Source organism: Elephas maximus, chromosome 3 (genome assembly GCF_024166365.1).
Source record: "Elephas maximus indicus isolate mEleMax1 chromosome 3, mEleMax1 primary haplotype, whole genome shotgun sequence".
NCBI classification, from domain to species: Eukaryota; Metazoa; Chordata; class Mammalia; order Proboscidea; family Elephantidae; genus Elephas; species Elephas maximus.
Genome location: NC_064821.1, coordinates 30,897,739 through 30,923,266, shown reverse-complemented (window position 1 = coordinate 30,923,266; position 25,528 = coordinate 30,897,739). Strand labels below are relative to the sequence as shown.

The 25,528-nt window shown below is 39.1% G+C and overlaps 1 protein-coding gene across 6 annotated transcripts in view; it reads right to left on the bottom strand.

Annotated features, from left to right (window-relative positions):
* Positions 1 to 1,980: 1,980 nt before the first annotated feature.
* The window catches only part of LOC126072189 (zinc finger protein 345-like), a 112,364-nt gene continuing 88,816 nt past the window's right edge, over positions 1,981 to 25,528 (bottom strand). For 2 of the 6 annotated variants that reach the window (XM_049876980.1, XM_049876977.1), the window contains exons 3-5: positions 7,423 to 7,549; positions 6,328 to 6,490; positions 1,981 to 5,997 (exon numbers count right to left, since the gene is read on the bottom strand). In XM_049876980.1, coding sequence (XP_049732937.1) covers positions 4,095 to 5,997; positions 6,328 to 6,490; positions 7,423 to 7,549 — 2,193 coding nt within the window. In that variant the 3' untranslated portion in view covers positions 1,981 to 4,094. Of the gene's footprint in view, positions 5,998 to 6,297; positions 6,491 to 7,422; positions 7,550 to 25,528 lie in introns of those variants that run through there. The other 4 variants (XM_049876981.1, XM_049876978.1, XM_049876982.1 and 1 more) reach the window with 3 other exon arrangements.

Here is a 25,528-nt window from a genome sequence, read left to right as displayed (position 1 = left end):
CTCCGGGTATGCAAGACATCGATGAAATGAGAGTGAACTGTTAACCTTCAATCTTTTTTCCTTTTCTATACGAAGTGTTTTAAGAACTGAGTATTTTTTACAGTGCTGTACACCTACACACATACGCTCTCTTCTGTACAGTACCATATGGAGTTACTTTTATTATTACTATATGATTAAGTTTAAGATGTTTTAGTGAATTTGGAAGTGTTTCTTAAGTGCTTAGAAAAGTATGCTAGAAAAGTAAAATACATATTATATATATTATATATCAAGACAAACATTGACTGATACTAAATAACTGTAGGTACCTGCTCTGACTTACCTGCAAATATGACTTAAAGACAGACCTAGGAACAGATCTCGTTCACAACATGTAGACTGTATGTAAAGTATGTTAATTAAAAATGAATGGAAACCTTAAAATTAAATATGAACACAAAGAAATAGACCTAATAATATATCATACTGCCACTACCTGTCTGTTAAATTGTTGCACCGTGCTGACTTTTGTGTTACTACGAGGCTGGAAGCTATGCCACTGGTGTTATTTCAAATACCAGCAGGTCAACAATGGTAGACAGGTATCAGTGGAGCACTCAGATTAAGACAGATTAGGAAGAAAGGCCAGGTGATCTACTTTTGAAAATCAGTCAATGAAAACTTTATGGATCACAACAGAATACTGTCTGCTATAGTACTGGATGATGTGCCCCAGAGCTTGGAAGGCATTACTTAAACATACCAATAATCACGAAGATGGAGCAAGACCAAGCAACGTTTCATACTGTTATACAGAAATCGCCATAAACAGCAACTAACAACATTAAACTGATCATGTAACCATGCAGAGTTTGAGTTCAAGTAAATGTTTGAGCACAGTACTTAAGTTCATATCCCTAATAAAGATATATAACAATAAATACAAAAAGAAATGCAAAAAAAAAAACACCCCCACCCTGAGTACTTAACTAAGTTTTTGGATGGTACTACAGTCATGTGCTGCATAATGTCCATTCAAGCCATGTCCAACCATGTATAAGTCCATGGTCCCATAGGTTGTAACAGAGTTCAGAAATCCTGATCAGAGGACAGAATGTAGCAGACATAACTGGACGTGGCAAATACAACAGCTTCCCACACACGACACGTGTTTCTCATGTCTCCTGTATACAAAATGACTGCCCTGACAGGCGTATTAATGGTACAGTACATCCATAACCTGTAATAGAGAGGTCTTGATAGTCCTAATAAACATCTGTTACTAGGTTATATATATACCATACCGTACTTTCTATCATTATTTTAATATGAAATTTCCCTACTTACAAAGTTTACTGTTTAACAGTGTATGCTTCAATATGCAGGCAGCAGTATCCAATCTCATGGATCTCACATTTCTTGAGTGTTGTGGCATTCTCTCTCTAATTTCCTTTCTAAATTACCATGAAGTGCGTAATGGCTCCCAAACGCAGCAAAATCTGTGCTAGCGACAGCAGCAGCAAGAAGCAAAGGAGAAGTATCGACTTCAGTAAAACAAAAGGTTATTAAACAACACAAAAGTGAAAAATAAGTGAATGCTACTGCTAGTAATTTAGCCATGCCCACATGTCCAAATCACATTAACTTCCTATTTCACAGAATGTATCATGGACATTAAATGATAGGACTCTACTATTAGTATTATGATTTTGAAACTACTACATATACTGCACAGAGTAAAACAAGTAACACATTGTCACTGGGAATCAAGGATTTTAAAGAGAAAAGACATACAAATATAAAAGTAACATGAAGTAAGAATTTGCCCGTTTATCCCATAAATGTTTCTTTGACACATTAAGTATCCCTTGAGCAAACATTTTTGAGAACTATCAGAATCCTTGCCTAAAAATACACCTACCATATAATAGTAGTATCACTCCTAGGGATATATGTGAAAAAAACAAAAACTTTATGTTCACATAAAACCTGCAAAAGAATATTTACATCAGCTTTATTCATAACAACTGGAAATACAACTGCCCTCCAAATGGTCAGTACACAATGTAATACTGTACAGCAATATACAAACTATCGATATGTGCGTCAACATGGATTTCTCTCAAGTGTATCATGCTAAGTGAAAGGAGCCAAAATCAAAAAGTTACGTAGTACATAATATGAACAGGGACAGTTGCCAGGGATTCAGATTTAGGGGAGATTTGACTAAAAAGGGGCAACACAAAGGAGGTTTGTGGAGGAAAGAAAGGTACTACTCTGTAGTTTCACTGTGTGAATTATTATAATACTTAATGCATTTACCAATTCATATTCCACAAGTGTATTCCTGTTGTTAAATATTGAAAACTCATTTAAACAAAAAGACCCATTGCCGCTGAGTCAATTTCAATTCACAGCGACCCAACAGTGGCTGTAGAATATTCTGATGTATGGCCAGGCATTAATTTAACTCCCTTCCTTGTGGACACTTCCATGGTTTTGACTATCATCACAACTATCAAAAGGCACCATCATGGGAGCCAGGGATATTCAGAGGATGATTCTACAAGGGGAAGTGTTGGGTCAAGAAAGGTCTAATCTGAAGGCTTCTACAACCTACGGCCACCATTTCCAAGCTCCACACATAAAGAGTCAGTGAGTCAGCTTCCACTTCAGCACTGGTAGAATGGCACGGATAAACTTCCAGTCCCAACAGTCCTTGCCTTGGCCTCACTAATACAAGAACCCTAGTTGGGCTCCCTTCTTCTCCAGGCCCTGCAGTGGGTGTGCACACCAGGTGTTGCAGCAGACACTATTCCTTCCCATCCCAGCAAATGCAGCCTCAGTTTGTGGCCCAGCACACACTCTTAGACTGTTAGAAATACCAAAACCAGGACTCTATCTCTGAGCACAGGCTTTGGGTCTGTGCAGGACAAAAGCTCCAGTACACCTACGGCAGGTTGGGGCTCTGTAGGGGCACACCATAGCCTTGAGTATTTCTCTATAAATGAATCAAAATGCAAACACTACGAACCAAAATTCATGTCCTAGAACTGAAAGGACTATTGTTATGAGGTGCTACCCAGTCCATTTTTGACTCACTGCCACCCTATGTGACAGAATTGTACCAAGGGTTTCCTAGGCTGTAATCTTTCCAGAAGCAGACTGCCAGGTCTTTCTCCTGCGGAGCTACTGCGTGGGTTGAAAATTCCAACCTTTCAGTTAGCAGCTGAGTATACTTAGAGTGATGTTTGTCACCATAATGTTTACATCAAAAAATGAAAATAGTAAATTATGTTCATAATTTGCAACTCTGATAAGGTTCTTTCCCTGGTATAAATTTCCTTGTGCACTATAAGGAAAATAATGTGACTGAAGGCTTTCTTACAAAGTTTACAGTCACGGGGTCTCTCCAGTGTGTGTGGTCTCATTGGTGTCCTGGGTGAAAAGGAACACTAAAGGCTTCCATCATCTTTTACATTCAAATTATCAATCCAAAGTATATCTCACATGTTGTCCAAGAATGCAAAAAGATGTGTAGATGTTCCTAGTTACCTTATACTTACATGTTGTCTCTCCAGAGCAACTTCTCACATGTTCAATTGGGTTAATTAGGGAAGACTTTTCCATATACATGAATTAGAATGTCTTTGAAAGCATGGAGGAAAAAACAAAAAATTCCCCACAATCCTTACACTTACATGGTTTTTCTGCCTTGTATCCTTTCCGGTTTGTGAAAAGAGATGAAAGCTATGCAACATTACTTAGACATATATTGCTTTTCTCTAGTATATCTGCTAAGGTGTGTGTGTTCTAAAGAATGAGGGACATTTGAAAACTTCTGTACATTCATTATATTCTTGAGAATTCTCTCCACAGTATGTCCTCAGAGGGGGAAGAAATAACTAAAGGCTTCCACATTCCTTAAATTCTTAAGGTTTCTCTCCACTGTACCTTGTTTTGTGTTCTCTAAGAGTTACGAGTAATAGCTTTCTCCCTTTTCTTATGAGGTCTCTCACCACTGTGAGGTTATCAACATTCAATAAGGATGCAGGAATGAATAAAGGCTTTTCCACATTAATTATATTCATAAATCCTCTCTCTTCTGTGAGTCATATGTGTAGTGAGGTGAGAGGAACAACTAAAGGTTTTCCCACATTCCTTACATTCACAGGATTCTTTCCTCTATGAGTTCTTCTATGTGTAGTGAGGGCTGAAGAACACCTGAAAGCTTTCCCACATTCTTTACATTCATAAGGCCTCTCTCCACTGTGAATTCTTGTATGTTTAGTCAAACCGGAGGAGTCATTAAAGGCTTTCCCACATTTCTTACATTCATAAGGCTTCTCTCCACTGTGAGTTCTTATATGCTTAATGAGAGAGGACGACTCCCTAAAGGCTCTTCCACATTCTTTGCATTCATAAGGCCTCTCTCCACTGTGAATTCTTACATGTTTAATAAGAGAGGAGGAGTCTCTAAAGGCTCTCCTACATTCCTTACATTCATAAGGCCTCTCCCCACTGTGAATTCTTATATGTTTAATGAGAGAGGAGGAGTCTTTAAAGGCTTTCTCACATTCTTTACATTCAAAAGGCCTCTCTCCACTGTGAGTTCCTGCATGTTTAGTGAGAGATGAAGAGTCACTAAAGGCTTTCCCACATTCCTTACATTTGTAAGGCCTCTCTTCATTGTGAATTCCTATGTGTTTAATGAGAGAGGAGGAAACCCTAAAAGCTTTCCCACATTCCTTGCATTCAAAAGGCCTCTCTCCACTGTGAATTCTTGTATGTTTAGTGAGAGCAGAGGAGGCACTAAAGGCTTTCCCACATTCCTTACATTCATAAGGCTTCTCTCCACTGTGAATCCTTACATGTATAGTGAGAGAAGAGGAGTCTTTAAAGGCTTTCCAACATTCCTTACATTCATAAGGCCTCTCTTCACTATGAGTTCTTAAATGTGAAGTGAGGTGTGAGGAACAACGAAAAGCTTTCCCACATTCCTTACATGCATAAGGCTTCTCGTCACTATGAATTCTTCTATGTGCACTGAGTCCCGAGGAACAACTAAAAGCTTTTCCACAGTCTTTACATACATAAGGCCTCTCTCTACTGTGAATTCTTCTATGTGTGATGAGGTTTGAGGAACAACTAAAGGCTTTCCCACACTCTTTACATTCATAAGGCCTCTTTTCATGGTGAGTTCTTTTATGTTTAGCAAAAGAGGAGGTATCACTAAAGGCTTTCCCACATTCCTTACATTCGTAAGGCCTCTCTTCACTGTGAGTTCTTTTATGTTTAGTGAAAGAGGAGGCATCACTAAAGGCTTCCCCACATTTCTTACATTCATAAGGCCTCTCCTTACTGTGAGTTCTAAGTGTGGTGTGGCGTGTGGAACGACCAAAAGCTTTCCCACATTCCTTACGTTCATCAGGCCTCTCTCTGTGAGTTCTTAGATGTGTAATGAGGGATGAGGAACGACTAAAGACTTTCCCACATTCTTTACATTTATAAGGCTTATCTCCACTATGAAATTTTTTGTGTGAAGTGAGTGATGTGGAATAGGTTTTCCAGTATCCTTTATGTTCATGCTTGTGACCTCTCATATGTGTCCAAAAGGATGAGGAGCTACAGAAATCTTCTCCACATCCATTACATTCACAGAGTTTCTCTTCATTGAGCGCTGTCACATAATTTTTAAGAGTTGAGATACAAATGCAGCCTTTCCCACATATCTTACATTTATAGGGCTTATCTTCAGTAAGAGTTCTCATAGGAGTACTTAGGTAAGAAAGAGAGACTTCTTCATGTTCATTACGTTGATAGGTATTGCATCCAGTTTGACATCTGATATGACGCTTAAGTGATGAGTGATCTATGAAGAATTTTCCACATTCACGGTATTCAGGATTTACCCCAGTAGTTCTTTTGAACACAGTAAGGTTTGGAATCTGGCTGAAGGGTTTTCCACCTTTATTGTCTTCCTTATTTTCACAAAGGTTCCGTATCATATGCCTTCTGTGAAAAAATAAGATGCTGTTAGGATAAAACTTGTTCCAATTTCACCATTACCAAACATAGTGAACATGTGTGTTTTTCCCCTGGGTGTTTCATGTTTCATTGCTTAAAACATCTGGCAAAGACACCACCATTATTGTCACCACTTTTATAAAATATGGGGCTTCTACTAGTAAAATATATTTCGAATATTCAATCTGTGGCTCACATTAATGAAAATATTGTATTGTGAAAATTATGTAAACACATACTTTTAGAGCTAGTGTGTGTGTGTGTGTATTTCTTTTAATGTTACGATACCTTAAGGCTTTCTCCTGAGGCAATGCTCACCTCACATGTCTCCCCAGGATTTTATGTTGATCTTCAAAGCCAAGCAATTCACAGATTTCTCCCAGCATGGAGGGCCAGGAGTCATTTCTCCTCAATTGCACCATTAGATGTTTACTCGGTAATTTTTCTCCATCAATAAGGTTTTGAGAACCTGAACCAATGACTGAAGATGAGGTTTACAATATAAAACAAAGGAATTATTAGGAGGAAAAAAATCAGCTGTGAACAAAAAAAAAACTTTGAGGAATTTGGCTGTTTGATGGTCAAAAAGGAATTTGCTATTTGAAGACTGAGAATGACAGTGATATACATGAGGTACAATTAGGAGAGTAAAGTAGAAAGATATTAAACAAAATGTACATACAACATGGAAATAAACAATGTACAAATAAGATGAAAAGAGAAGGTCTTTCTCCATAAACACATGAAGCTCAACTGTCAGGGAAGTTCAGTCTCCTCAACCCCAAAGAGACTTTTTCTAATTTATTTATTCTAATCTAATTCCCTCTATGTAGGACTGGTCCTTTAAAGGATTCTTCCCTTCCTGGTGCTCCCCACCCCTCACAGTGGCTCTGAAGATGCCACCCTGCTCAGATCTTTCTCTTGCTTCTCCAGGAGAACAAATTGCATTTAGCTGACACAGTACTCATGGAGAAAGGCACATCATGAGGGAAGACAGGAAGAGCAATGAACATTTTCCTGACACTTTAGTCTTCAGAGTGTCCATAGATGAAAGGTGTGTTTCTTTGCAACAAAATAATCATGTTAAACTTGTAGTAAACACAGTAAAACAATTTACAAGGTCCCAAGCCACAAATTTCTCTGTGCCCCAAAATGACCCTTAGAGCCAATGCTCATACTTATAAACACTTTAAGAGCCTGAAGGCTTTTTTAACCACAAGATAAATAAAAAGTCACTTTAATACATAGGTTTCGGTTCATATGGGAGGAAAGCTATGTGAACTCCATAGAGCAAATTACCATGCTTGTCATCATTAACATGTATTCTCATTCCTCAGCCCAAATACTGGAGCAAGATCAATGAGTATATTTGTTCGCTCAAGACATAAATAACAAAAATGATGCCATCCTTACCCACTGAAGCCAGGTTTCTGAAGGTTTCCATCATCACATCTCTGTAGAGTTTCCTCTGAGCAACATCCAGCAAAGCCCACTCTTCTGGGGTAAAGTCCACAGCCACATCCTCAATGACCACGGAGTCCTAAAACATCCGACATTCTGGTTCACAAAAGTACCAGGTACTCCAATAAGTGCAAAAGAATGGGTGAGACTGAGAGTCCTGAGGAACCAAGAATTCGTAGGAATTTGAAACAAGGTTCTGTATTGTATGTACCAGGGTATACTCTAGGGTTTAGCCATTAGCCTCTTCCCTTCACTATCTACATTCTCCTTCTCACTGACTGCATCCTGCCTCATAGAGTTTACAATACTTTCAGCACATGAATTTATCTCTCCACAGTTTTACTGTGACCAATTCCAGTCTTATTCTTCTCTGTCTTTATGGTCTAGAATAGTCAGAGCACATGGAAGAAATTACATAAATGCTCTACAAATTAGTCTCATTTCCTTACTGAGATCATTTCCTTCTGAAAAAATCAAGTTTACCTCTTTCCATAAGACCCAACAGAACACTCTACGAAACATGAAGAACAGGGTGAAAGTAGGATGAGATATTAACAACTTAGAAACGCTAGGACTGGCAGGTTTTCCATTTGCCCCTCACCAGCTGTCTCGGTTATCTAGTGCTGCTATAACACAAATACCACAACTGGATGGCTTTAACAAACAGAAGTTTATCCTCTCATAGTCTCGTAGGCTAGAAGTCTGAATTCAGGGCGCCAACTCCCTGGGAAAGCTTTCTCTGTCAGCTCTGGAGGAAGGTCATTGTCATCAATCTTCCTGTGGTCTAGGAGCTTCTCTGAGCAGGAACCCTGGGTCCAAAGGACAGGCTCTGCTCCAGGCACTGCTTTCTTGGTGGTATGCGGTTCCCCCACTCTCTGCTCACTTCGCTTTCTTTTTATCTCTTGTAAGATAAAAGGTGAGGTAGGCCACACCCCAGGGAAACTCTCTTTTCATTGGATCAGGGATGTGACCTGAGTAAGGGTGTTACATCCCACCCTAATCCTCTTTAACATAACCCAGTCTTGCCTCATTAACCACAGTCAGAGATTGGGTTTACAACATATAGGAAAATCACATCAATCACAAAATGGAAAAAAACCGCAATACTGGAAATCATAGCCTAAGCAAGTTGACACATATTTTGGTGGGACACAACTCAATCCATAGCACCAGCCATGGAAGGCCCAGGGGACCACACAAATGAACTGGCAACCACTGCTCTTAACTGGTCTTATTTTCTTTAAGCACCCAGGTAATGAGAGCACTGGTGGCCCAGTAGTTAAGAGTTCAGCCACTAACCAAAAAGGTCCGCAGTTTGAATCTGGCAGCTGCTTCTTAGAAACCCTATGTGGCAGTTCTACCCTGTCCTATAGGGTTGCTGTCACAAATTGAATTGTATTCCACCAAAATACGTGTCAAATTGGTTAGGCCATGATTCCCAATAGTGTGCAGTTGTCCTCCACTTTGTGATTGAAAGCTTATCTTAAAGAGGATTACGGTAGGATTATAACACCCTTACCTAGGTCACGTCCCTGATCCAGTGTACAGGGAGCTTCCCTGGGGTGTGGCCTGCACCACTTTTTATCTCTCAAGAGATAAAAAGAGAAGCCAGCAGGGGAGGACTGCATACCACCAAGAAAGCAGTGCCAGGAGCAGAGCATGTCCTTTGAACCCAGAGTCCCTGCATGGAGAAGCTCCTAGTCCGGGGGAAGACTGATGAGAAGGCCAACAGAGAGAGAAAGCCTGTCCCTGAAGATGATGCCCTGAATTTGGACTTTCAGCCTACTTTACTATGGAGAACTAAATTTCTCTTTATTAAAGCCACCCGCTTGTGGTATTTCGGTTATAGCAGCACTAGCTGACTAAAACAGTTGCTATGAGTAAGAATCAACTTGATAGCAACATATATATACACACACACACACACACATACACATATATGTACACAGGTAATCAGGAGGTAATAGGACCACTTACAGAAAACAGAATATTATTTTTCAAAATTATGAATTTTTACGTCTGTCACTTATTTTTCAACAAATTAACCACTTGCTCAATGTTGTTGAGCCAGAATGCAGGTCAATTTGCCTTTAAAGCCTAAATTCCTAACAACTGTATTTTTGTTCATATGCATACAGTTTTTTTGCTATTCACTCTGTTATTCTCCAATAACATCATGGATGACCTAGAGCCCTGCTCGGTATGAGGAAGAGAAGACAAAGGAAATAGCCTATTTAGTTAAGAAAGCCCTATGTCTCAAGACTGCTTTCCTTTAAGCCCTTATCTGTAGCTCCTTTATTTAATAAAACTGATTTGGATAATACTGACACAGACCTTAGTTCAGGCCGGCAAATAAAATTAAAAATGAACAAAACAGAAATACCTACATGCACATGGATCATAAGTTCTTAGGGTATGGACAATAAATAAAATGTTAAGTGGTGATAAGTTTTACAAAAAATGTTATCACAGTAAAGGGATAAGCAGTAAGACAAACATTTTATTGAGTTAGTGCAGGGAGAAGCAAAATAATCATTTTAGAAAACACAAGTGAGTGAATCCTAGCTTGGTTAGAAAAAAAAAAATTTGCACTTTCAATTCTAAAACCTTTGAAGCAGACTGTGATGACTTTGCAATCATAGAGATTTCAGACACTCATTGACTTCAACAAGTCCCAAAACAGACGCACACAGGAGTCAAAGGGCTCCAATGACCCTCATGCCCAGGAAAGAGAACATACATTGTTTATACCTCATAAAGAAAAGGGCATTAGCAATAGGCTAAACATATACATTTGGGAAACTGGAAAAATTAAAGCAGCATAAATTAATAGTATAAAAAAAGTAATAGGAATGATAAAGATCACGGAAGAAAAAACAGGGATGTTAGGAGCCCTAATACAAGGCATAAACAGAATACAAAACATTATTAAAAATGACAAAGAGAAACCAGAAAACTGGGAGCTCCTAAAAATCAAACACCTATGCTCATCTAAAGACTTTACCAAGAGTAAAAAGACCACCTACAGATTGGGAAAAAATTTTCAGCTATGACATCTCTGACCAGTGCCTGATCTCTAAAATCTATATAATTCTGTCAAAACTCAACCACAAAAAGACAAACAACCCATTTAAAAATTGGGCAAAGGATATGAACACACACTTCACTAAAGAAGATATTCAGGCGGCTAACAGATACATGAGAAAATGCTCTCGATCATTAGCCATTAGAGAAATGCACAATAGAACTACGATGAGATTCCATCTCACTCCAACAAGGCTGGCATTAATCCAAAAAACACAAAATAATAAATGTTGGAGAGGCTGTGGAGAGATTGGAACTGTTATACACTGCTGGTGGGAATGTCAAATGGTAAAACCACTTTGGAAATCGATCTGGCGTTTCCTTAAAAAGCTAGAAATGAAACTACCATACAACCCAGAAATCCCACTCCTTGGAATATACCTTAGAGAAATAAGAGCCTTCACACAAACAGATATATGCACACCCATGTTTATTGCAGCACTGTTTACAATAGCAAAAAGCTGGAAGCAACCAAGGTGTCCATCAACAGATGAATGGCTGAATAAATTGTGGTATATTCACACAATGGAATACTGCGCATGGATAAACAACAGTGACGAATCTGTGAAACATTTCATAACATGGAGGAACCTGGAAGGCATTACACTGAGTGAAATGAGTCAGAGGCAAAAGGACAAATATTGTATAAGACCACTATTATAAGATCTTGAGAAACAGTATAAACTGAGAAGAACACATTCTTTTGTGGTTACGAGGCGGGGAGGGAAGGAGGGTGGGAGAGGGTTATTTACTGATTAGTTGGTAGATAAGAACTATTTTAGGTGAAGGGAAGGACAATACTCAATACATGGAAGGTCAGCTCAAATGGACTGGACCAAAAGCAAAGAAGTTTCCGGAATAAACTGAATGCTTCAAAGGTCAGTGGAGCAAGGGCGGTGGTTTGGGGACTATGGCTTAAGGGAACTTCTAAGTCAATTGGCAAAATAATACTATTATGAAAACATTCTGCATCCCACTTTGAAATGTGGCATCTGGGGTCTTAAAGGCTAACAAGCGGCCATCTAGATGCATCAATGGGTCTTCACCCACCTGGATCAAAGGAGAATGAAGAACAAGAACACCAAGGTCACACAACAACTATGAGCCCAAGAGACAGAATGGGCCACATGAACCAGAGTCTTACATCATCCTGAGACCAGAAGAACTAGACGGTGCCCGGCCACAACCGATGACTCCCCTGACAGGGAGCACAACAGAGAACCCCTGAGGGAGCAGGAGATCAGTGGGATGCAGACCCCAAATTCTCATAAAAAGACCAGACTTAATGGTCTGACTGAGACTAGAGGAATCCCGGCGGTCATGGTCCCCAAACCTTCTCTTGGCCCAGGACAGGATCCATCCCCGAAGACAACTCATCAGACATGGAAGGGATTGGACAATGGGTTGGAAAGAGATGCTGATGAAGAGTGAGCTACTTGTTATCAGGTGGACACTTGAAACTGTGTTGGCATCTCCTGTCTGGAGGGTAGAGAAGGTTAGAAACTGGCAAAATTGTCACGAAAGGATAGACTGGAAGGGCTGACTCATTGGGGGAGAGTAAGTGGGAGTATGGAAAAAAAAAAATGGAGTAAGGTGTATATAAGCTTGTATGTGACAGACTGACTTGATTTGTAAACGTTCACTTAAAGTTCAATAAAAATTTAAAAAAAAAAAAAAAAAAGCTAGAAATAGAACTATCATACAACTCAGAAATCCCACTCCTCGGAATATATCCTAGAGAAATAAGAGCCTTTACACGAACAGATGTATGCACACCCATGTTTATTGCAGCACTGTTTACAACAGCAAAAAGCTGGAAGCAACCAAGGTGTCCATTAACGAATGAATGGAGAAATAAATTATGGTATACTCACACAATGGAATACTACGCATCAATAAAGGACAGTGATGAATCTGTGAAACATTTCATAACATGGAGGAACCTGGAAAGCATTATGCTGAGTGAAATTAGTCAGATGCAGAAGGATAAATATTGTATAAGACTGCTATTATAAGATCTTGAGAAATAGTTTAAACTGAGAAGAACTCATTCTTTTGTGGTTACGAGGGGGGGATGGAGGGAGGGCGGGAGAGGGCTATTTACAGATTAGACAGTAGGTAAGAACTACTTTAGGTGAAGGGAAGGATAACACTTAATACAGGGAAGGACAGCTCAACTGTACTGGACCAAAAGCAAAGAAGTTTCCTGAATAAACTGAATGCTTCGAAGGTCAGCGGAGCAAGGGCGGGGGTTTGGGGACTGTGGCTTCAGAGGACACCTAAGTCAACTGGCAAAATTAATTCTATTAAAAAAACATTCTGCATACCACTTTAAAGTGTGGCGTCTGGGGTCTTAAATGCTAATAAGCAGCCATCTAAGATGCATCAATGAGTCTCAACCCACCTGGATCAAAGGAGAATGAAGAACACCAAGGTCACAAGGTAATTATGAGCCCAAGAGACAGAAAGGGCCACACAGAGACTTCCATCATCCTAATACCAGAAGAACTGGATGGTGCCTGGCCACAACTGATGACTGCCCTGACAAGAAGCACAACAGAGAACCCCTGAGGGAGCAGAACAGTGGGATGCAGACCCCAAATTCTCATAAAAAGACCAGACTTAATGGTCTAAGACCAGAAGAATCCCAGCAGTCATGGTCCCAAAACCTTCTGTTGGCCCAGGACAGGAACCATTCCCGAAGACAACTCATCAGACGTGGACTGGACTGGACAATGGTTTGGAGAGAGATGCTGATGAGGAGTGAGCTATTTGTATCAGGTGGACACTTGAGTCTATGTTGGCATCTCCTGCCTAGAGGGGAGATGGGAGGGTAGAGGGGGTTAGAAACTGGCAAAACGGTCACGAAAGGAGAGACTGGAAGGAGGGAGCGGGCTGACTCATTAATGGCGAGAGTAAATGGGAGTATGTAGTAAGGTGTATATAAGTTTATATGTGGGAGACTGACTTGATTTATAAACTTTCACTTAATGCATAATAAAAATTATTTTAAAAAAAGTAATAGGAAACTAAAATAGTAATGATATAAAACACAAATGAAAACTTCCAGTTTCTAGTCCTATATGTAAGAAGTTTGTAAGTCATGATTCCCATCCTCACAACAAGAATAAAAACTGAACATAGTGAACTCAAAAAATTGGGGTCACAGGGCAAACTACTGCCCCAAAACTAGAGGGACACACAGATACAGAGAATCATACCGGGAGTCCAGAAATAGAAACCACCACTAGGGTCAGTACTGGAGCAGGAAAACTAACTAACTGAATTGCTGGAGTGAGTCAGTATGGACAAGCTTGATGGTTAAAAACACCAAGGGCACCCAGTTTTGTGAGTTTTACCTCCAGGAATCCTAATATGTCCTAAGAGTGAAGATCCGAGAAAAATTCCCTTGTGCTTACAGAAAGGGGAAAAGTATTTTGAAACTTCCCAAAGCATTCTGTTCTCTTTAATAAGTCCTGCCCTCAAGAAGAGATATGGAACAAAGAATCCAAAGGAAATTCTAGAAATCAGAAATATTCTAACAGAACAGAATCAGAGCTTGAAGATATGTCAATACAAACTTCTGAAACTGAAATGCAAAGAGAAAAAAGGATAAAAAAAAATAGAATATCCAAGAATTGTGGGACAGACAAAAAAAGTGGACCATTCACATACTGAGAATATTAGAAAGGAAAGAAAGTAGAAGAGAAGAAATATTTGAGATAATAATGGCTGAAAATTTTGCAAAATTAATAACAGACAAAAAACTACAGATCCAGGACATTCAGAGAACACCAAGCAAGATAACCCAGTAAATAAATACCAAAAAAAATCCATACCTAGTCATATTATATTCAAACAACAGAAAATAAAAAACACTGAAATAAGCCAGAAGAGGGGAAAACCTTCCTATAGAGAAGGGTTAAGAATTACATGGGACTTAAGAAGAGGGTAGAGTTTTTGCTGTGAAACTGACTTGATTTGTAAACTTTCACTTAAAGCACAATAAAAATTATTTTTTTTCTAAAAAAGAAGAGGGTAGAGTGAAATATTTAGTGTTAGGAGAAAAAACCACCAATCTAGAATTCTGCAACCAGCAAAATGATCATTCAAAAAAATGAAGGAGAAATAAAGACTTTTTGGGTAAAAACTGATGAAATTTATTTCCAGTAGACCTTCCTTACTAGAAATTTAAAAAAGTTTTTCAGAGAGAAGGAAAATGATATGGACCAGAAACTTTGATCTATATAAAGAACTAACATTAGAGAATGAATAAATGAAGGTAAAATAAAATCTTTTCTTTTTCTTATTCTTAATTGATCTAAGAGTTAACAGCTTGTTTAAAAAATAACAGAAACAACATACTCTGTGATTATAGTTTACAAATAAATGAATGACAAAAATGTTATTAGGAGGAACTGAGATTACTATTATAACGTACTTCCACTTCCCAGAAGTGAGTCAACAGGGTGCCACAAACAGTTAAATGTGCAAGTACCAGCCCAGAGGTGCCTTAGAAGACAGGTTTGGCAACCGTTTCTGTAAGGTTGCAGCCTTGAAAATCCTATGTAGCACTTCTACTTTGCACACACGGGGTCGCTATGAGTTGGAATCAATTCAACAGCAACTAACAACTACTTCGAAAGTGGTATGTTACCTGAATGTCAACTGGAATTACTGGCAAATATAAGGAAACTACTAAAAAAGTATAATTGATAGACTAAGATGTGAGGGTACAAAATATTATTTCAAGCCCAGTTAAAACAAAAGGAGACAGAAAAAGAGTGTAAGATGAAAGAAAACAAAAAATAAGGGCGATGAATAGAAAACACTAACACATTTGGTAGAAATCAGTCCAACTGTATCGGAAATCATTTTAAACATCAATGGTCTAAGTACACCAATCAAAAAGTAGAGACTGTATTATCAACATGACATTTTAAACATAAAGATAAATTAAAAGTAAAAGAAACTCAAAAGAAAAATGGAGTAACTACATTAATTTCGGAGCAAGGAAAATGATTAGGGATAAAGAGGGGCATGACATGATAAAAGGGTCAATTATCTACGAAGACATAATCCTTAATGTGTATGTGCTTAACGACAGAGCACCAAAATACATGAGACAAAAACTAATAGGACTTCAAGGAAAAATAAATGAATCAAATACTATACATGGAGATTTCAACATCCTGTACCAGTAACTGACAACTCCAAACCAAATCCACTGTCATGACGTCAATTCCGACTCACACTGACACCACTCGTTTGACAGATCTAGTGGGTACGAAATCAGGAGGGACACATTTGAGCTAATAACACCATCAAATGACTTGATCTAGTTGACATCATAGACTAAATCATCCAAAAACAACAAGGGACAGTCTAAGCTACAGGGCATAGTAATCAAATTAAACCGAATTCTGACCCAGAAAACGTACCTTAACAAATTTAAAAGACTGAATTTGTATACTCTCAGACCACAATGGAATTAAACTAGAAATCAAGAACAGAAAAACAGCCATAAAATCCCAAAACAACAACACAGTACTAAATAACATTTGTGTCTTCTTTTTTTCTTAGTTACCCTAGCTAGAAGTTTACCAAATTACCTATCTTCTCAAAGGACCATCTTTTGTTTTCTGTTCTCATTTTTGTTGATTTGTTTCCTGATATTTATTATTTCTTTTCTTCTGCTTACTTAGGATTCAACTTGCTCTTCTTATAGTTTCCTAAGATGGTTATTAATATTATATACTTCTTTTCTAATTTGGGCATTAAATGCTCTAAAATCCCTGTATAAATACTGCTTTCACTGCATCCCACAAATTTTGATAAGTTGTATTTTCATTTTCACTTATTTAAAAATGTCTTCTAAGTTTTTTGGATATTTCTTCTTTGACCCATGGTATTATTTATAAATTTGCTTTTACATTCACTAGAGTAAATTTTGTAAAAGCAAAATATTGCACGTTGAGTCTGTGGCTGCTGCTGCAGTTCCAGAATGTGAGGGGAAGAAACGAGCCCGACTCTGGAAAGGCTCATCTGGAAGCTGCCATTCCAGCTGCACCCAGGAGGCAACCATGTTCCGTTTTAGTGATACTTGAGGGATGGCTGGGGAAGGATGTATGTTGTTTGAAAACAGTTTATTTTGACAATGGAGACTCCATTTTCATAATACAAGGCAATACTAAGTTACAGCCATTTTTAATCAGAAGGCATCTCTGGGAAGAATGTGGCATTTGGATCCCTGATCTGGGTTCTAAATTTTTCAAAGAGCTGAAGAAGCTTCAGGCCAGCATAAAGGTGAGCTATAGAAAGGCAGGGGTTAATAGCAGATAAGGAGACTACACCTTGACCCACCCCTTCCTGCCCTCCTATCTCCATCTTTCCTTGTCCTTTGCATTCAGTGTAGCAGGGCCAAGGCGGCCCCTTGCAGGCCTGCTACCCCAAGGTCCACAGTGGTGTCCTCAGAGAAGTCTCTGAGAAAACAGCCAGAGTTAGCCCTCTAGAAGAGTGTGAAGGAATTCTAGGGTCCGGTATGCTTTGGGCACCTCCTTTTTTCTTTCTGCCATCAAAAGCATTTGTAAAAATCTGGGCTGTATTGACGCTCTGCCTGCAGACATTCTGGGTTTGATGGATTTGTGGAGTTCAATGTTTCTGGCGCTCTGACCTAGAAGCGGGGCCCAGGCAGATGGATCCAGGCAGGTTCTGGTAGGACATCAGTCTCCCCTGCTCCCTCTGCTCAATTATCTAATGGAGAGGCCGTACTAATAGTAAACCTGTACATGGTGTTTGTATTTGTGCCAGTATTGTTCTAAACACTTTTATCATTTTAGTTCATTCAAACTTTATAGCAGTACTGTGAAGTAGGGACATTTATTATTAGCACCATTTTATAAATGAGAAAACTAAGGCACAGAGAAGTAACTTTCACGTACGTATTAAGTATTGGAGTTGGAATTTAAACCCAGGGTTTGTGTTCTTAAGCACACACTATACCTTCGGAGCTCTGGTGGCACAGTGGTTAAGATAAGAGCTCAACTGCTAACCAAAAGGTCAGCAGTTTGAATCCATCAGCAGCTCCTTGGAAACCCTACAGGACAGTTCTACTCTGGTCTACAGGGTCGTTGTCAAGTCAGAATCAACTCGACAATAATGGGTTCGGTTTGGTTTATACTTGCTGCCTGTTTGTTTTTTCTTTTTTGTTGTTACTGAGGTGAAAATATACATAACATACAATTCAACCATTTCTACCTGAACCATTTAGAGATATGGATAACATTCTTCAAGTTGTACAAACACTCTTGAAAAATTGTGCAGAAAGTACAGAGAGTTCCCACATAAGCCTCTTTCCCCTGCACCCAGTTTTTCCTATAGTGTCTTGCCTAACTGTGGTACATATGTTACGACTGATGACCCAATCTGAATACATTATTATTAACCGAAGTCCACACTTTATATTAGGGTTCACTCTTCCTATTGTACAGTTCTGTGAGTTTTGACAAACGCGTATCACAGGTCCACCACTGAAGTATCATACAAAATAGTCTCCCTGCCGCAGATATACCCTGTCCTCCACCTACCTATTCATCCCTCCAGACACTCCATGGTCAAATGAGTTTAGGAGTTTAGCTACCCACCTCTGGGAAACTGACAATACATATCAGCATAGTAAACGCTCTGAGAGGCACTGCAGAGAGGTTTACTTAATCCAAACACGACCAGAGGACCACACCACTGTTCCCCGCAGTACAATGGTTAAGCACTTGGCTGCTATCTGAAACGTTGGCAATTCAAACCCACCAGACACTTCGTGGGAGAAAATATCTGGCAATCTTCTCTTATAAAGATTATAGCCAAGGAAACCCTATAGGGCAGTTCTAGTCTGTCCTATACAGTTGCCATGAGTCAGAATCAACTCAACGACATACACAACACACACTGACTGGCTCCTTCTGATCTTCCAGTCAATGTGGCAGAAAAACATGCCTACCGACAGCTCCTGAGTTTAAGGTTACAAGTACAAACATGGCAAGAAACTGAACTTTGGTTGGTCCAGTTTTGGTCATTTCCAACCCTGGACTGCCAGGAGCCACCCCTGTGACATTAACAGTGAATGGGGAGGGACAGATAGATGCCACATCACATGAGTATCACCAAGGAAGTGTGGAACAGAAGCTGAAAAGAGATAAGAACTTTCCTCCAGAGCTGACAGAAACAGAGCCTTCTTCATTAGCCAGTGCTTAGGTTGAGAAAAGGAAACCCTAGCGGCGTAGTTGTTAGGTCCAATGGCTGATAACCAGAAGGTTGGCAGTTCAAATTCACCAGGCACTCCTTGGAAACTCTATGGGACGATTCTACCCTGTCCTATAGGGTCGCTATGAGTTGGAATCAACTCAACAGAAGCGGGTTTGGTTTTTCGTTTGACAGGCTGAGAAAATAAAATTTTGTTTGTTAAAACCATACACTGATATTATTTCTGTTAACACCAGCCTTAAGAAACTAAGACAGTGTGTGTTTTCCCTCACTGCAATGAGTCATAAACTCAACTTGTTCAATACCAGTGTGTTCCAGGTGGTCTTTGGCAAGAAAGCACTGATGCGTGCCTTATAGTTAAGTGTACACCTAATGTCTGCCATAAAATTAGCATGATTTTTCTACCACAGAATGCTTTATTGCTTTTGGGTACATACACAGTTATGGGTGTATCTGTCAGATTTACAATCAGATAAACAGACAAAAAATCAGCTGGATTACTCTACACCAACAAAAAGAACATCCAAGAGGAAATCACAAAATCAATACCATTTACAGTAGCCCCCAAGAAGATAAAATACTTGGGAATAAATCTTACCAGAGATGTAAAAGACTCATACAAAGAAAACTACAAAACACTTCTGCAAGAAACAAAAAAGGAGACCTCCATAAGTGGAAAAACATACCTTGCTCATGGATAAGAAAACTTAACATTGCAAAAATGTCTATTCTACCAAAACTGATCTACAGATTTAATGCAGTTCCAATCCAATATCCAAAGACATTCTTTAATGAGATAGAGAAACAAATCACCAACTTCACACGGAAGCGAAAGAGGCCCCAGATAAGTAAAGCATTACTTAAAAAGAACAACAAAGTGGGAAGCCTTACTTTACCTGATTTTGGAACCTATTATACCACCACAGTAGCCAAAACAGGCTGGTACTGGTACAACAGACACAAAGACCAATGGAAGAGAATTGAGAATCCAGACATACATCCATCCACATATGAGCAGCTGATATTTGACAAAGGCCCCAAATCAGTTAAATGGGGAAAAGACAGTCTTTTTAACAAATGGTGCTGCAATCACTGGATATCCATCAGCAAAAAAATGAAACAAGACCCATACCTCACACCATGCACAAAAACCGACTCAAAATGGATCAAAGACCTAAATATAAAATCTCAAATGATCAAGATCATGGAAGAAAAATAGCATCAACGTTAGGAGCCCTAATACATGGCATAAACATTATACAAAACACTACTAACAATGCAGACGAGAAACTAGGTAACTGGGAGCTCCTAAAAATCAAACACCTATGCTCATCCAAAGACTTCACCAAAAGAGTAAAAAGATTACCTACATACCAGGAAAAAATTTTTAGCTATGACATTTCTGATCAGAGTCTGATCTCTAAAATCAATATGATACTGCAAAAACTCAACTACAAAAAGACAAATAACCCAATGAAAAAATGGGGAAAAGATATGAGCACACACTTCACTAAAGAAGACATTCAGGTAGCTAACAGATACATGAGGAAATGCTCACTATCATTAGTCATTAGAGAAATGCAAATCAAAACTACAATAAGATTCTACCTCACTCCAACAAGGCTGGCATTAATCCAAAAAACACAAAATAATAAATATTGGAGAGGTTGTGGAGAGACTGGAACACTTCTGTACTGCTAGTGGGAATGTAAAATGGTACAACCACTTTGGAAATCGATTTGGCACTTCCTTAAAAAGCTAGAAATAGAACTACCATACGATCCAGCAATCCCACTCCTTGGAATATATCCTAGAGAAATAAGAGCCTTTACTTGAACAGATATATGCACACCCATGTTCACTGCAGCACTGTTTACAATAGCAAAAAGATGGAAGTAACCAAGGTGTCCATCAACGGATGAATGGATAAAAAAATTACGGTATATTCACACAATGAAATACTATGCATCAATAAAGAACAACGATGAATCTGTGAAACGTTTCGTAACATGGAAGGCATTATGCTGAGTGAAATTAGTCAGTTCCAAAAGGACAAATACTGTATGAGACCACTATTAAAAGAACTCAAGAAACAGTTTAAACAGAGAAGAACATATTCTTCGATGGTCACGAGAGGGGAGAGGGAGAGAGGGAGGGAGAAGGGTAAGTAGTAGATAAGAACTACTTTATGTGAAAGGAAAGACAACACACAATCAGGAGAGGTCAGTACAACTGGACTAAATGAAAAGGAAAGAAGTTTCCTGAATAAACTGAATGCTTCCAAGGCCAGCGTGGCAGGGGCAGGGTTTTGGGGACTATGGTTTCAGGGGACATCTAGGTCAACTGGCATAATAAAATGTATTAAGAAAACATTCTGCATCCAACTTTGGAGAATGGCATCTGGGCTCTTAAACGCTAGAGAGCAGCCATCTAAGATGCATCAATTGGTCTCAACCCGAAGGAAAGGAGAAAGAAGATCACCAAAGACACAAGGTAAGTATGAGCCCAAGAGACAGAAAGGGTCACATAAACCAGAGACTACATCAGCCTGAGACCAGAAGAACTAGACAGAACCTGGCTACGACTGATGACTGACCTAACAGAGAACACAACAGAGAACTCCTGAGGGAGCAGGAGAGCAGTGGGAAGCAGTCCCAAAATTCTCATAAAAAGACCAGGCTTAATGGTCTGACTGAGACTAGAAGGACTCTGGAGGTCATGGCCCCCAACCTTCTATTAGCCCAAGACAGGAGCCATTCCCAAACCCAACTCTTCAGACAGGGATTGGACTAGAGAATGGGATAGAAAAAGATGCTGGTGAAGAATGAACTTCTTTGATGAAGTGGACACTTGAGACTATGTTGGCATCTCCTATCTGGAGGGGAGATGAGAAGGCAGAGGGGGTCAGAAGCTGACGGAATGGACATGAAAAGAGAGAATGGAGGGAAGGAGCAGATTATCTCACTGGGGGAGAGCAATCACGAGTATATAGCAAGGTGTATATAAATTTTTGTATGAGAGACTGACTTGATTTGCAAACTTTGACTTAAATCACAATAAAAATTTAAAAAAAAAAAATTAGAGCAGAATTAAATGAAATAGAGAATAGAAAAACAACCGAAACAGTTAAGAAGACCAAGAGATGATTCCTTGAAAAGATCAACAAAATCAATAAATCATTGGCCAAATTAACAAAAGAAAAACAGGAAAGGAAGAAGTAACCCAAATAAGAAGTGAGATGGGGGATATCACAAGAGACCCAGCTGGAATTAAAAGAATCATAAGAGAATACTATGAAAAATCGTACTGTAACAAATTTGAAAACCTGGAGGAAATGGACAAATTTCTAAAAACACATAACCTACCAAAGCCTGCACAAACAGAGGCAGAACAACTAAATAAACCTATAACAAAAGAAGAGATTGAAAAGGTAATTAAAAAGCTTCCAACAAAAAAAGGCCAGGCCTTGATGGAGTCAATGGAAAACTCTACCAACCTTTCAAAGAAGAGTTAACACCACAACTACTAAAGGTATTTCAGAGTGCATAAAAGGATGGAATACTCCCAAACTTGTTCTATGAACAGCATAATCCTGATATCAAAACCAGGCACAGACACCGCAAAAAAAAAAAAAAAAAAAATTAGAGAACAATATCCCTCAGGAACTTAGACGCAAAAATCCTCAACAAAATTCTAGCCAACAGAATTCAACAACATGTTAAAAAAAAAAAATTCACCATGACCAAGTGGGATTCATACCGGGTATGCAGGACGGTTGAACAACAGAAAACCAGTCAGTGTAATCCATCACATAAATAAAAGTCAAGAACCACGTGATCTTATCAACTGATGCTAAAAAGGCATCTGACAAAGTCCAACACCCATTCATGGTAAAAATTCTCAGGAAAATAGGAATATAAGGGAAATTCCTCAAAATAATAAAGGACATTTACACAAAGCCAAGAGCCAACATCATCCTAAATGGAGAGAGTCTGGAAAGCATTCCCCTTGAGAAAGGGAACCAGACAAGGATGCCCTTTATCACCACTCTTGAAAAATTCAACACTGCGCTAGAGGTCCTAGCCAGGGCAATTAGGACAGAAAAAGAAATAAAGGGCTTCCAAATTGGTAAGAAAGAAGTAAAAGTATTTATTTGCAGATGGTATGATGTTATACACAGAAAACCCTAAAGGATCCACAAGAAAACTACTGGAACTAACAGAAGATTTCAGCAAAGTATCAGGATACAAGATAAACACAGAAAAATCAGTTGGATTCTGCTACACCAACAAAGAGAACGTCGAAGAGGAAATCAGCAAATCAGTATCATGTCCAGTAGCCCCCAAGAAGATAAAATACTTAGGAATAAACCTAACCAAAGACATAAAATACCTATACAAAGAGAACTACAAAACACTACTGCAAGAATCCAAGAGACCTACATACGTGGAAAAACATACCTTGCTCATGGATAGGAAGATTCAACACTGTGAATATGTCTATTCTACCCAAAGCAATCTACAGATACAATGGAATCCTGACCCAAATTCCAATGGCGTTTTTTAATGAGACAAAGAAACAAATCACCAAATTCATATAGAAAGGGAAGAGGCCCCAGATAAGTAAAGCATTACTGAAGAAGATGAACAAAGCAGGAGGCCTCACACTACCTGATTTCAGAACCTATTATACCTCCGTGTTATGCAAAAGAGCCTGGAACCAGTACAACAACAGATGATACATAGACCAATGGAACAGAACTGGGAATTGAGATGTAAACTCATACACCTATGAACCTAGAAAACCTAGTGCCGTCTATGAGCAGGTGATATTTGACAAAGGCCCAAAGTCCATTAACAGGGGAAAAGACAGTCTCTTTAACAAATGGTGCTGGCCTAACTGGATAGCTCTCTGCAAAAAAAATGCAAAAAGAGCCATACATCACAATATGCACAAAAACCAACTGAAAATGGATCAAAGACCTAAATATAAAATCTAAAACAATCAAGAATATAAAATCTAAAACAATCAAGATCATGGAAGAAAAAATAGGGACCATGCTAGGAGCCCTAACACATGGAATAAACAATATACGAAACATTACTAACAGTGCACAAACACCATAAGAGAAACAAGGTAACTGGGAGCTTCTAAAAATCAAACACTTATGCTCATCCAAAGACTTCAACAAAACAGTAAAGACAACTACAGACCGGGAAAAAATTTCTGGCTATGTCAAAGCCAATCAGCGTCTATTCTCTAAAATCTGCAAGATACTGCAAAACGTCAATAACAAAAAGATAAATAACCTGATTAAAAAATGGTCAAGCGACATGAACAGGTATTTCACCACAGAAGACATTCAGGCAGCTAACAGATACCTGAGGAAATGCTCAAAATCATCAGCCATTAGAGAAATGCAAATCAAAACTACAATGAGATTACCATCTCACCCTAAAAAGGATAGCATTAATCCAAAAATCACAAAATCATAAATGTTAGAGAGGTTGTGGAGAGACTGGAACACTTATACACTGCTGGTGGGCATACAAAATGGTACAACCACTTTGGAAATCAAGTTGGCATTTCCTTTAAAAGCTAGAAATAGAACTACCATACAATCCAGCCATCCCACTCCTTGGAATACATATATTCACGAACAGATATATGCACACTGCAGCACTGTTTACAATAGCAAAAAGATGGACAGAACCAAGGTGCCCATCAATGGAGGAATGTATAAACAAATTATTCACATAATGGAATACCATGCAAAGATAATAATGAATCTGTGAAATATAACATGGAGGAATCTGGAAGGCATTACACTGAGTGAAATTAGTCAGTCACAAAAGGAAAAATATTATACGAGACCACCTTTATAAAAACTCAAGAAAAGGTTTAAACACAGAAGAAAACATTCTTGGATGGTTATGAGGGTAGGGAGGGAGGAAGAGGGGAATTTACTACCTAGATAGTAGACAAGAATTGCCTTAGGTGAAGAGAAGCAGAACACACAATACAGGGAAAGTCAGTACAACTGGACTTAATCAAAAGCTAAGAAGTTTCCTGAATAAAACCAAACACTTCCAGGCACAGAGCAGCAAGGGGCTGGGGTCTGGGGACCATGGTTTCAGGGGACACCTGAGTCACTTAGCACAACAAAGTGCATTAAGAAAATGTTCTGCATCCCACTTTGATGAGTGGCATCGGGGGACTTAAAAGCTAGCAAGTGGCCATCTAAGATGCATTAACTGGTCTCAACCCACCTGGAGCAAAGGAGAATGAAGAGCACCAAAGACGTAAGGAAAATATGAGCCCAAGAGACAAAAAGGGTCACATAAACCAGAGACTCCATCAGCCTAAGACAAGAAGAACTAGATGGTGCCCAGCTACCACCAATGACTGCCCTGACAGAGAATCCCTGATGGAGCAGGAGAAAAGTGGAATGCAGACCTCAAATTCTAGTAAAAACACCAGACTTAATGGTCTGGCTGAGACTGGAGGGACCCCAGATCTCATGGGCCTGGTCTCTCTGTTAGCCAAGAACTAAAACCATTCCCGAAGCCAACTCTTCAGACAAAGATTAGATTGGACTATAAGACATAAAATGATACTGGTGAGGAGTGTGCTTCTTAGTCAAGGAGACACAAGACTATGTGTGAGCAGCTCTTGTCTGCAGGTAAGATGAGAAGGCAGAGAGGGACAGTAGCTG